Source organism: Vanessa tameamea, chromosome 13, assembly GCF_037043105.1.
Source record: "Vanessa tameamea isolate UH-Manoa-2023 chromosome 13, ilVanTame1 primary haplotype, whole genome shotgun sequence".
Lineage (NCBI taxonomy): Eukaryota > Metazoa > Arthropoda > Insecta > Lepidoptera > Nymphalidae > Vanessa > Vanessa tameamea.
Genome location: NC_087321.1, coordinates 5915523 through 5929177, shown reverse-complemented (window position 1 = coordinate 5929177; position 13655 = coordinate 5915523). Strand labels below are relative to the sequence as shown.

The following is a 13655-nucleotide window of genomic DNA, read 5'->3' as shown; positions in this document are numbered from 1 at the left end:
TGGTTCTCTCATAACTAAAGTAGACTAACAAGATTATTTTGTGATGAAAACTACAGAAAAATACAAATAGTCTTGTCAATATTATAGACTCGAAAGCTTCTGTTATGTCATATAGAATAACTTAAATTATTCTTAATTTTGCAAATAATAATAAACTACACTATTCGTCTTAATATAATTAATATTTAATTGACTTAATATAAAGTATAAGCATTGTTGACATCGAATTGAGAATTCTTTGATTTCAGGGTTAATTACGTTTTATTTATTTTTGACATTTTATTTAAACATATATTAAACTTAAATTCAAATACAAATAATTTTCCGTCTGTAAGAAAATGAGATCATACTACAATGACACTTTATTATCACTAACAATTTTGTTTTAAAATGTCGTTAAATTGTTTTTATATGAATTCAAAAATGATCCATCACATGATATGGATAGAGCAGATTTGGCGGATACCTAGATAGCCTACGTACTAATTTCCATTCTAATCCATTCAGCAGCTTTGTCGTGATTGAGTAATTTACACATTTTGTTAACAAAGTACGAAAGACATTCATAATGTTTATAAAATATATCATCAATGAAACATAAACTACGAAGGTATCTCTAAAGGCTTATAAAATTAGCTGTATCTCCGAATCGCAATGTGTAAGTAGTCTTATTTACAAAAAAACTTATGATTTATCTTTCTTTTAAATATTATCGCACAAATTAATTTAAGTTATTTATTTCTATTTAAAATATCAAATATTAAATAGTAGTATGTGGCCTTAATCCGTTCTGTAAATTAAACTTAAAAAAAAAATTTTTTTTGCTTTTAATTCGTCAAAAACCAGAATTTAGATATGTAAACCATTAAATGTCGTAGTAAAAAAGCATATATATATTTTTAAACAATTGGTAATTTTTTTTGGAATGTCCAACTAAAAACTACTTAGCCTAATGAACACACCATTTAGATGAAGCGTGTTTCGGAGGTGGTGCGAGTATATTATTATATAACTCTTTAAATTTTTACCGTTGACATGACTAGTGTACTTTTTTTGTTCTTTCAAATATATTAAATACAGGGAGATAAATAAAATAACACGGAAAATTTTATTTTTAGAAATGACTTTAATATCCCTTTTACCTGGAAATTACTTACAGACTTTAAAAATTCTTATTCTATAATTTATTTACAATCATTTACGAGTTACATTTACACACATTTCAAGAAATTATATGATACACGAGGAAATGATTCAACCGTTTCAAGTTATACAGTTGTCGTCGTCTTAACTACATTTTTACAACCTATATCACATTTCATTTTATAACTAGTCATTAAAGAATGTTTATAATCAATGCGAATGTTATAAATATTATTATGATGAGTTCGCATTTATAAAATAATAGTACCGTGTCAAAGTATCCGTGTATTCAAAATGTAAAACGCTAACCCTCCACTAATAGTATTACGTTTATAATGATTTAACTTGTCTTAAAAATGTATTGTCAAGCATTTTATGTACATTCAGATATGTTATTTGATGGGAATAATACTAATTTATAAAGGTATGTCGTAGTAAAAAAGCATAAATCAAAAATTGAAACAATTTTAATAGACAATTTATATAATTATTTACAAAGTAATCTAGATGAGGAACGGCTTTCGATCACTTAATAATTAAAAATCTCAAATTAATACATTAATAGGAATAATAATAAATAACGCATAAAGCACGTGGTGTACTGTGGGTTAAAATGGATCAACTGTAAGGTAGGCACTTACGCCAATTCAGTCTTCATTATAATTTTACAAGACAAAAAAAACGAGTTTAGAAATTAGTGTCAGACTGCTAAACATTTGTCTCCAAAAGATCTAGGGGTCAACAGAAGCCATCTTTGAGGTCGGGGTAACTTAGATCTGGCATCGGTCTTCTGGAGCCGTTGCCTCTATTATTTTCAGTTCTAATGTTACGACCGGCTCGACCTAAACTAGCATATCTCGTGTCCGCAAGTTTGTCTCTTTGTGCAACTTCATCATAATATCTCGCATCGTTTAAACCGGCACTATATTTTTGACTTAAACTGTATTTATCTATTGTAGCATATTTTTGTACGGTTGCATACTGTTTCGCTGCTTCTGGTACACCGTTAGTTTTGGCTCGATCATAAGGTCTTTCTTCTGGTGGTAATGCACCATCAAGTCTTGCTTTAAATTCTTTGTCTTTCCTTCGTCTTCTCTTACAAGCACAGAGGGCAATAGCTATAGCGCATATCAGAAGACCGACCCCAGCAGCCGCGGCTACATAGGGCGGTGGTAATGATAATTTGAAGGAACAATTTGAATCATCTTCATCATAACCTGAAGGACAATGAGCACTACCATCGCACCATAACGTTAAAGGAATACAAGCGTTTAATTCCGGGCAGCTGAAAAGAAAAAAAGCATTGAGTCATCGTTGATATATTTCGAAAAAAAAAACATATTACAGTTTTCTATTTTGCATAAGTTCTTTCATATTTTTTATCATTTAAATAATCGTCCTCATTTAGTTATTTATTACACTCAGTTATTAAAATTAATAATATGTTCATTATGCCTGAAATATTCACTGACCCTTACATTAACAAATAACAAAAAACACAATCGTTTATTTTTGGTTTTCAAATAGAACAACGAAGAGTTTAATCCTAACTGAGAACGTAGTTTTGCGCTCAGTCCTATCACCAATATAATTGAATGATACTTACTTGTAACGACAATCAAGAGTAGCAGAGACAGGTAAAATATTTGTCTCTGGATCGTGTTCAATCGAAGGCTTCTTCATAATTTCTATCCACTTGATTGAATAGTCAGCTTGTTCGTGTTGCAAGAAATCTATAACGTAACTTCGGGCGTGCGGTTTTAGTGACGATTCTATTGTCGTTTGAGCAGATTTCCATCCTGGGGAATATAGTTCCAAAGAACTGGAAATGTCGGGACAAATTTCTCTGTATAAATTAGTGTCTCGTGCTTCATATATATATAGGCGGTTAGGGGTAGGGCAAAACGGAGAGTTCGAAGTTATTTCATATCCAGGAACTTTTACGTATAGATATCTTCCTTGCGTTGGAATGACTTCATCACCCCCAGGTTCTATCAACCATGGCCTGTGAACGCAAGCGACTTCGGCTCTCACGCTCTCTGATATAACATTTCGGTCCCCAACAATTTCTGGTGCAATAGAAACTTCCCTTTTATCATACAATCTGATTTCTCCGCTGCTACCTCTTAAGCGCCTCTCACCCCAACCAGTCGAACAAATAGATTCATCACCAGGTCCCGTTGGAATAAATTTGTATTCTCCCTCAAATGCAAAATCGTCATAATCTTCTGTTATATTCATCATAGTAACGGTAAAATTTACTTCAACAACAGGAGCTGTTAACGTATGAACATTTAAAGGTTCAGATCGATTTGTACATAAACAGTCCCTTTCAATTGGAATGCCTTCCCAAGGATATTCGGTAATGATAATTTGAGCTAGACCCTCGCCGCCAATAATCCTTCTCGTCGGTCTATCGCACTTCCATCGACTAGTTCGAGAATCTTTATGAGTGCTACAAATCTTATTTCCGAAATAAGTATTAGTAAAAGTTAGTTGTATTCTTTCGCCGTGTTTTGCTTCAAATCTGTAAAAAAACGGTATTGTTAATAATATTATGTAAAAAATAATCATTTTTTATCATAAAAATATTATTATGTAACTGTATTTTTCACCTTAAAATACAAGTAAGATTCTGAGCTCCACCTCTTCCATAATAGAATATGGCACGTGGGGCTTGAAATCTTCCTGAATATGTGAGCGCTGACTTGAAAACCCTATCGCATGCTGATTGAGAGTCCGCTAAAGGTTGTCCTTGCTCGCTCACATCTACAAACTCGTACCGTAGCAGAAACGAGACGGGATACAACGCCGAACCCTGACGCAATTCCTGCGGGAAAATATTACTTACTTAGCTTTTGTTAAATTAGCTGACATCTGTGCAAAGTTTAATAAAGGGTTCCTATCAAACAAATTAACTGTTTACTTTGAATTTGTACTTAAATCAACAATTTGCTCGAACGAAAACGCGTATTGTTTAATTTTGTTTATTTGCAAGAGTTAAAGTCAGCGAAACATGCAAGCCATTTTCAGAGGAAATTATGAAAACAGTAGGTATATAGATTCATGGAGAAAATGTGAAAGAACCAATTTTTAAGGTGGCCAGAGTTCAATAACGTTATGAAGTAAGGCTGTAGTTGGAAACTTCAAATATTTAGTTAAGAAACTTGCTTCGGTCCTTCTACGTTGAATTTAATATTGAATAATAAAGCAGTTCTCAACTTATGACTTTAACAACTTGCTTAAGACCAGGTTTCCTATATTTAATACGACACGATACGATGCTGACTCTTTAAGAATACCAATGCTAACGAGGTTGTATCTTATTATGCAAGATAAATTCATTACATTATTACATTTTTAAGGATCATCTTGAATAAAGCGCTTGCCCAAATTTAACTGATACTTAGCATAAGATTATCTATAACAAAGATTAATTAGAATGAAGATATTATATTTTAGTATAACATTAGGTTGTCTTTACACTAGTATGAAATAGAAAAACAAGTATTTATATAATTGTTATATTCAGTTCGTCGACAGAAAATATAATTATTGTTTTAACATATGTAATGAAAGTACCAAAAGTGATTTTAACAATAATCGTAAAACAAAATACTGTTAATACTATAAATATTAGTTAATTGAAAAAAAAAAGATATTGCTTTTTGTAGATTGATTACCTATGATATTATCTTTGGTATTGATTAGCAATTTTCATAGTGAAAATTATTATAATAATTGTCAATGCAATATTATTAGGGTTCCGATAAGTTTCTCTAATGTGTTTTTATTTAACAAGATGCCTTTATTACGCGCTATAAAGTCATCTTCTTAAATAAAAATATGTATTAACAATATACTATAATAATCATTCGTATCATTAGAAAGACAATTAAATTCCTGTTCGAAATAAAAGCGATCCCAATCATAATGTCTAGAATTGATTTAATTTATAATTGCAATTAAACCACGAAAATAGGTAATACGATACGACACGTTTACGATAATCGGCGGACCGTATTTACGTCTACCGAATTAATTTCACTGAATCTTAAAAACGCTTTCTTGAATGTCAGTAAATTGCAAAAAAATTCAGTACGTGTTTCATTTAGCTGTCCAAGTAGTAATAACGCGACAGCTATAAGGCATTCCATCACAGAGAGAGCTTAGAGCGGAGAGTTCACGTGCTCGTTGCATTATTCACTGTGGCGAATGCAAGTCTGCGCGTGACTTATCTTTCCTTTACCGTTGAATGTCACTCACTGGAAAAATCCCGCTCATACAATGACAACTTGAAAAATGCGTCCTATATATTATAATACTTTATGGGTGAAAACTTCACAAGTTCGTATCAATGAATAAAACAATTAATCTCAAAAATCCTAGTGAACTTTTTAAAGCATTGTTTGTCGTAGAGATTTAACTACGTTATTGGTTGTTTTTAATCCAATAAACGTTTCGAAACAATAAAAAAAAACCAATTAAAAGCGATCTATATAACAATAGCTGGTTGCATTTTAGAAAATAGTATAAGGAATTTATTATAGAAAATGTTATACGATTGCGTAATATAACAGTTTAACGGTATTGAATACTCTATAATATTCTGCTCACGTAATCGACAAAGCCGGGAATATGTCAGCGTCGAGAACGATTTGTGGCTTGTCTCGTGCGTGGATCTGGGAAGACTTGTATTATGGATCAGCAAAATTTTGATATTTAACTAAGAGAATATCGCACGTTATGTTCAAACAAGGTTCATAATATAATTTCGTAATGATTTATTTTATACCAGGTAAAACGAGTTTATTTCATTATCGTACGTATGAAGATATATCGTTTAGTTGATTCGTACAATAATTAAGAAATACTTTATGAAGTAAGATGTATAATTATCAATAAAAACATTTTAAGAACACTTCATTGAACTAATTTTATTAATAAATTTTTTGTTCTACAATTTCGATGTCGATCCTGTCGTCTTATTAAATACTATATGTATTTATTTCCACATTTTTAAAAGTATTATAACAAAACATATTAAAAACTTACATTCTATATAATATATACTATGCTCATTCAATCCACTTTTAGTACATGCGCGAACATTTATCACTACTCCAGCGTGATCATAAAACACAGCACACGCTCCCATACAAACGGCAACGCTGCAACTTCTTTGAAACTAATGACATCCACAAGTCGTGTTTGTGCGTTATTTTTTCATGAAAGTGCAAGCTACATCAAGCCGCTCTATGCATAGCTGAGCGAACCAAAATGGAAGCACAATGTTTGCGATGTAATGAAAAGATCCCGAAAGACCTTCAAAGAAGGATTTTTATAGAACCCCGTTTGTGGAACAAGTACAAGCTTATTTTGGATTCGCTTTGTTTTTTAACTACCAACGTGAAAGGCAAAGAAAATCTCAAGACGCTTCCAAAATGTATGATAATCTATACAAAATTTTAAGACCAAAATCTATGGATATTTTTTTTTAGGTTTTCATTTTATTTCAATTATATTTTGTGGATACTCAGACTAATAAATCGTGTTACGTAAATATAATTATAGATTTCGAATTAACTGTAGATGAGTGAACAAAATCCGTTATTAGAGTAACATCAGCATTGCATTCATCACTCCTGATAGTTAAATCTAAATTTCCCACGTCACTTAAATACACGGCTGTGATACATTGAAGGCACATTAATTGTGGCGAGCACAGTTTGCAGTTCGACGTGTACGTGATTGATACAAAGTGCTCTACAGCATCTTGTTTAGTTTATAACTCGTGAGTTTATTTTAAGTATTGGATTATTTATTTAGTAATCCAGTAATATATGATATGGAATACTTACTAACACATTTGATTTATTACTATAAGAATGAGAACACACGTGTTTTTTTTTTTAAATATGGATTATTTATATTTACCTGCAATATTGTAAGGGCTGGTCCAGTGGTTATGTAGCTCTCGGTCGGCGCGCAAGGTCTCGTAGCTCGTGTGGCGTTAGACAGCAAGGCATGATCACATAGTCGCGGAGATTCTTCTCGGCAAAAGGAACCCAGAAGCGACTTTTTGTCACTCATATCCAACTTTGGACAAAAACAAATGTTGATCAAGAAAATATTTTACCTTACATACTATGAAGAACTAAATTGGAATGAGTTTCCAACAACACTGAGAAAGATTTTTACGTCCACCATAAAAACGATAAAGCACATTCTTGTTGTAACAGTCCGCCATATTTAAACACGGTTGCAATAATGTTTTCTTTAGCGTGGAATAAAGCGTGACCTACTTCCGAAGTACACAATCTACGGGCAGGAAGTGATTTGCTCCAGCCAGGTGCACTATTTACTCAGACTATCTGCTGGCGAGGAAACTTTTCTGATTAAAGTGCCAACAAAAAATAACTTGAGCGTAGCATCCATTCTTAATGCAAACCGTGGAATGTCGAATGAATAGAACGAAACACCGCAGTGCAGTCGGGAGAGAAGTCGCTAGTCAGTAAGAGTGCTCAGACACATTAAAGAAAATTAATGTTTGGCTCCCGACGTCAAGTAGCTCGCAGTAGTTGGCAAAGTGAAATGGCACGAATAAAGGCGGTGAGAACGCCACCCAATTTTATATCGTTCTTCGTATTTGTATCATCGCATTAGTCTTCCGCACTACCAAAGTTTCGGTACGCGATAAGTTATTCCACATTTCATTACTCTGAACTAGTTTCGGTTTTGCTGTGGATATAGTTTGGTTATATTTTAAAGTTTCCGCAGTTCGCCATCCTAATTACTAGAACGAGTCGGTAAATTAATTTATAAATTGATAATGACGGATCAATCGAAATATTATGCTTGGGTCAATATTTGTCCAAAAAATAAGATCTTTCGTTACTCAAATAAGCAAAGCTGGCATTTTCCCCAAAAAATCTCAAACTTTATTTATTACTGTTACAAATTTAAAAATTACCATTTAAAATTAACTCTCAGTAAGATTCTATTCTTATCAAATTATTCACAGTCTCCTGTTCCTCTAAAATGTCTTATTCATGATTGCGCACATATACTATGGTTTGAAATAAAGTAAATCTGAATATGTGGACCACAGATACAATAATGCCTTTGATAATTTTGTTTCCCGACTATGTTAACCGCTAATAATATTATAAATTAAATTCTAATAGGAAATACTTTTAAAAAAATTCGTTAAAGGCAATCTGTCACTTTTTTTATATTTCATTTTGTATAAAATACCTTTCTGTCAAGGTCAGCATCCGGTGCCGCCCCGTCCCATATCGTGAGTTGCGAGGAACAGTCCTTTTGTTGATCAAACCCCGCAGGCTCAGTGCCCGCTGCGTGATATTTCACAAACGACACCCATACTATTTCGTTCGGACGACCCTGTAAATATGTTTCTTTAAGATATTGTTCGCTAAGATACAACTACATAATTAATATGATTTTTTTATAACATTCCTTAAAAAATCATCTAACTTATACAATCGTACCGTACCAAAAGTATACTCTTATAGATAATAAAAAAAACATATTTATTTTCATCAATCATTATAGCACAATTTTCAGCTGAAATATTCATCTCTTTAATTTCCCTAGAAATATACCATATCCTAATATTATACTTTTGAAACTCTAAAGTTACATGTTTGAGTTACTCACGGGTAAAGTAATATTTAAGGTAAAGCTTAACTAATAAATAAATAAATAAATATACAGGCAAAGCTTGCAGTTTTGTGGTAAGAAGAGCCTTTAAATGGCGAAAGGTAAAATTTTAACCCTTTAAATACAAAGTCCTACAAAGAAGAAATACTTGATTATTATGAAACTATTATTACTTCGATATATACGTAAATATTATATCAACAAAACACAACAAACCTAATCAAAACTGAATTTAGTAAAACTTCTCGTTTAAATAATAAATATCAAAACAGTCTTTATATCAAGTGGGTTTATTAAAGTATTTTCGAATCGTCACGTTGCAGTTTTGAATCAAATGTACAGCCGTTTCGGAATGTAGATTCTACCAAAAATAACCGACAAGAAACTGATTACGCTTAGCTAGAATTAATGATTTCTTATCTAAATAAGACGAAAATTATTTACTATTTAAGTTGAATACAAACCAAAAGCCTAAGACTATTTGTTAAGTTACTTTTTATTTGCCTACAGACCTATAAGGGCTCGTCGCGTGACCCTCGGTTTTTACTTTCATCAAACAAAGTCATGTTAATAAACAAATATTAACAAGTAAGTTTTGTTGGTTACACGAATACAAAGTTCACTTTGGACCTTTTTTGTTCTTCCAGGCAATTAATTCCAGTCAAACATTGACATATTTACCGAATCTACGACATTATCAAACTTACATAAAATTATGTAAAACCAAGAGCTGTCTATTGTATTTTCTTCGTGCTACTCGAAGGCTTTCGTAGTACTTGCAACCTTTTAGTTTATTATTCTAATGCAAATTTGACAGGTTACTAAATTTTGCAACATTTTAGGCGGCAGAACTTAAGATATTGATCGAGAAATGTCAATTTTTAAAGTTGCTTTTTCATCATAATTATATGTAATAAAATTGGAAGCGTTATACATACAATATATTATATGATACTTGTTTCAGATACATAGATTATATAATTACATTATAACATGTTTTGATTTTAAAATATTTTTAAATACTACGAAATTTTAACATCAGTACGAAAAGTATTGAATAAAATAAACTCTTATACATTTTTTTTATAATCAAAACAAACTCAAACGATCCACTTACTTGAAAATAATAAACACAAGAGGTATTCGGAGGTAAGGAGTGTCGCGGATTCCTCAACACGCCACTCGTCTTGTCGGAGGAGCGTAAAACGAATCGACAGCGACCGTCCGGAGTCACGTACGAGTGCGAGTCTTTGTCCACGTACAACACCTGCCAAGAATTATATTGGTAAGACAAACACTTCGTGAGTTTGATTTGTTAAAGGAACAAATTTTCTTTTTAGTTTTTGCACGAGAGAATTTTATCTTTGATTGAAACGAAATTTTTACCCTGTGATATTTTCTACTTGGAAATTAATAATTTAATATTCTTAATACTAGATTTGGTTCCAAATACAAACGAAATATGAAAATGAGAATTTACGTCTCGAGACTAAACATTATATTTTAATACATACAAATGTTTATTTTCAAGGAATTACTTAAACTCGCCGCCAAATAAGCGTCAAGCTATGTTAGGAATAGGGGCGAAAATAGCTCAAGAGTTCGTATTTTTTACACCGATAGAACCCGCTATTAAGGCTACTAATATAATTGCTTACTACATTTTGAATAAACTTTAAGACTACAATATTTAAATTTTGTAGAACAGTAGTTTATATTCACATAAATTTTACCTGAACTTCAAGCTCGAAACCGGGCAAATAGCTCAAAGGAACTGGATGAAACGGGTTGTCATAAGGTGAAGTATGAAATTCCAGTAACATATTTGGTCCTCTGCTAACTATATCCGGTACAGCGTCCCCACCGCAAAGACGTACGAGGACAGGGGAATCCCGGGTCGGACCATCCCATACTGTGAGATAATCTTGGACCACGTTACATTGATCCCATATCCTACAAAAGTATAAGTTTGAAACAACATAATTACAAATATTAATTTACTTACGTATATTTTTATAATAATTAAATATCTTTTCTACAGTAAGATGATATTATGTTCCTAATATAATCGTTCCATAATCAAAATTCAATTTGACATATGGTAATTGTACTTTATTATCGTATTTTAATACACACCAATAAAACTGTAGAATGATATAAAAATTCTGGTAAAAAAACTATGATTGAACAATACAGAAACACAATTACCGAACCGGGTCAACCTTATTTTCAGAAAACCATTCAATGCAAATCTATGTACATTGGATATGGAATATTTTATCATTTGATGACATGGTCACATAGACAATTACCCGGTTTTTACCTTTGTAATATGAACTTTATTGCTAAAGTATGAAGAGCTACAAATTCTTTAAACTTTTATATCCTATTCTGAATACTTACTTGAGAACTCGCTGGCTTCTATCGTATTTAACGATTTGATCTTTGATATGTATTTTGTGACTGTTCGTTTGTCGTACCGTCAGCAGAACGTGTTTATCTGCGGGTATCTGAAAAAAACATTTTTATATAATATTTTTGCAGTATAAATAAATGCTTTATTTTTATTTTTTTATTTTTAAAGTCAATTGTTCGAGCTTTGTGAGCAGAGAGCAATGTCATTCATAAGTAATGTTCATTGTATGTATATAGGAGTGTTGCGGAGTCTGGTGTGAATTTTAAATTAAATATTAATACAAACAGCCGCATGAACCACACGGACCTACGCGATGTGTGAAATGCTCGTTTTAATGTAAATTCGTGACACCCTTAACCCAGATGTGTAAGGGTTACGTAAATTTATACATCTGTTTTAGGCTTTAAATTTTTTACACTTTTTTTGAATTTACCTGAAACACAACAATTTGAAAAATATTTCATGAGGTAAGTGTATGATATTAAACAAGAATAATTAAAAAAAATAAATAAAAAGAAGTATTTACGTTTTGTTTTTGTGAATATGTTTTGTTTTTGTGCATTGAATGCATTCTATAAATTCATCTAATCGCTACATCACTCAATAAAATTTATTAGGACGGAAAGATTCTGAATGCGACAGTATGTAGGTCGCAATGGCCTAGAATCTACTGGTAGCCGCATGGCCGCATTTCATTCTAACGGGGCACAAACACACCGCAAGCAAACCTTCCTCCTCCTTGCAACTCCTTCTAAGGAACTTGGTATATCTTTCATTTTATATAATGAATACAAAATATAGCATGATTTATGACATAATAATATATAAAAGGAAGCAAAATATTTGTTCCTTTATCCTGCTCAATACACCTCGGTTACCAAAACGGTCTTCTTTATCGCTAAAAGCTAGAACCTTACCGTAGTACATAAGGTAATAAAGAAGGTATGCTACGGTGAGGTTTGAAGAAATACTTTTCGTACTGTTTTGTTGTCGGTACCTTTTTTATTGTTTTGATTTTATCGTTATTTTTGATATGCAGCATAACCGATGTCTTCTTCTACGACGACTTTTTCATTCGACTACAAATGCTGCTCGTCCTCCTAAACAAATTTATCTGCCTAAAAAAATGCTAAGTATTGTTTTCTTTCAAATAATTACCTTTGTGTGTTCGATGCGATAAGTACATGTCGCATTACGTGGATATACACCAGGAAAGTTAGGCGACTGAATGCGACAAGCGCGTAGATCGCAGTCGCTGAGTATGCGGTCGCAGTAGGTGCCTTGAACGCGTTCACCCCTCCACGCCCCTAGTGTCACGTTACCGTACCGCAAGCGCGCCTCACTCCGTCTTAGAAACTTGTACGCCAACTTGAAGTCGAAATTGTACCCCACACCCTAAAACCGAAGGCATCGCTGTTAATTGCTAGAACGTCTGTCATTTATACTTGTGTTTGTGTGAATCTTAATTACAATTGTACTGCATGTGCTATTTTAATTTACAATTTTGTAAATTGTATGAGTATTAATGTATGTTCGAGAATGTGCTAACGATGGCGTTCTATTACACAATATTATAACTGTCAACAACAATTATTAGAAGATAACGTGCCGTTTAATGTATCATGCTTCGCATGTGTAGAAGCTGTTTCAGATGAGTTAGGGAAAAACGAAGTAATACCTAATTTGGCAACATTTCTCACTATCATTTTAATGAATTGAATAGACACACTCTCTTCTAGCAATCAAGAATGCGTTTAATAATGTGGGTTATATTTTGAAATATTAATTAGTGAGTTCTTTATTTCAAAATATATTACAACTATATGTCAAGAGGTACGTAAAGAGGTCAAGTGTCATATAGATTTGCAAGGTCGGACAATTGACCCGATCGCCTCGAGTCTAATTATCGTACTGAATAATATTTTTAATACGTTATAAAACTTGATTTATATCATAAATATAAATAAAATTACTGTTATAGTATCAGTTAAATATAACATCAGGATTAAGAAGTAAGTAAATAGGCGGATGGTAAGTGGTCACCACCGCCCATAGAAAATGGCGTTGTAAGAAATATTAACCATTCCTTACATCACCAATGTGCCACCAACATTGGGAACTAAGATGTTACGTCCCTTGTGCCTGCAGTTACACTGGCTCACCCTTCAAACCGAATTTTGGAGGTAGAATATCTGATGAGTGGGTGGTACCTACCCAGACGGGCTTGCACAAAGCCCTACCACCAAGTATAATTGCGATGTTTATATTAATATTTTAAACTTTTACTGAAAGGTGTGCCAAATTTGAGTTCATATCTTGATCAAACATTAAATAGTACTGGTAGACCTAAGATGAAAGATTTAACGTACGAACTAATTGGCAAAGTTTGATAAAAGCCTATAAAAATTGTAAA

General features: G+C 32.5%; 1 protein-coding gene across 1 annotated transcript in view; it reads right to left on the bottom strand.

Moving 5' to 3' along the window:
- Positions 1–1106: 1106 nt before the first annotated feature.
- The window catches only part of LOC113397975 (uncharacterized), a 69259-nt gene continuing 56710 nt past the window's right edge, over positions 1107–13655 (bottom strand). Inside the window, exons 5-13 of the mRNA XM_026636514.2 lie at positions 12401–12637; positions 11230–11336; positions 10560–10779; positions 9944–10093; positions 8401–8547; positions 7081–7242; positions 3759–3973; positions 2750–3670; positions 1107–2428 (exon numbers count right to left, since the gene is read on the bottom strand). Of these exons, the coding sequence (XP_026492299.2) occupies positions 1882–2428; positions 2750–3670; positions 3759–3973; positions 7081–7242; positions 8401–8547; positions 9944–10093; positions 10560–10779; positions 11230–11336; positions 12401–12637 (2706 nt within the window). The 3' untranslated portion in view covers positions 1107–1881. The remainder of the gene's footprint in view (positions 2429–2749; positions 3671–3758; positions 3974–7080; positions 7243–8400; positions 8548–9943; positions 10094–10559; positions 10780–11229; positions 11337–12400; positions 12638–13655) is intronic.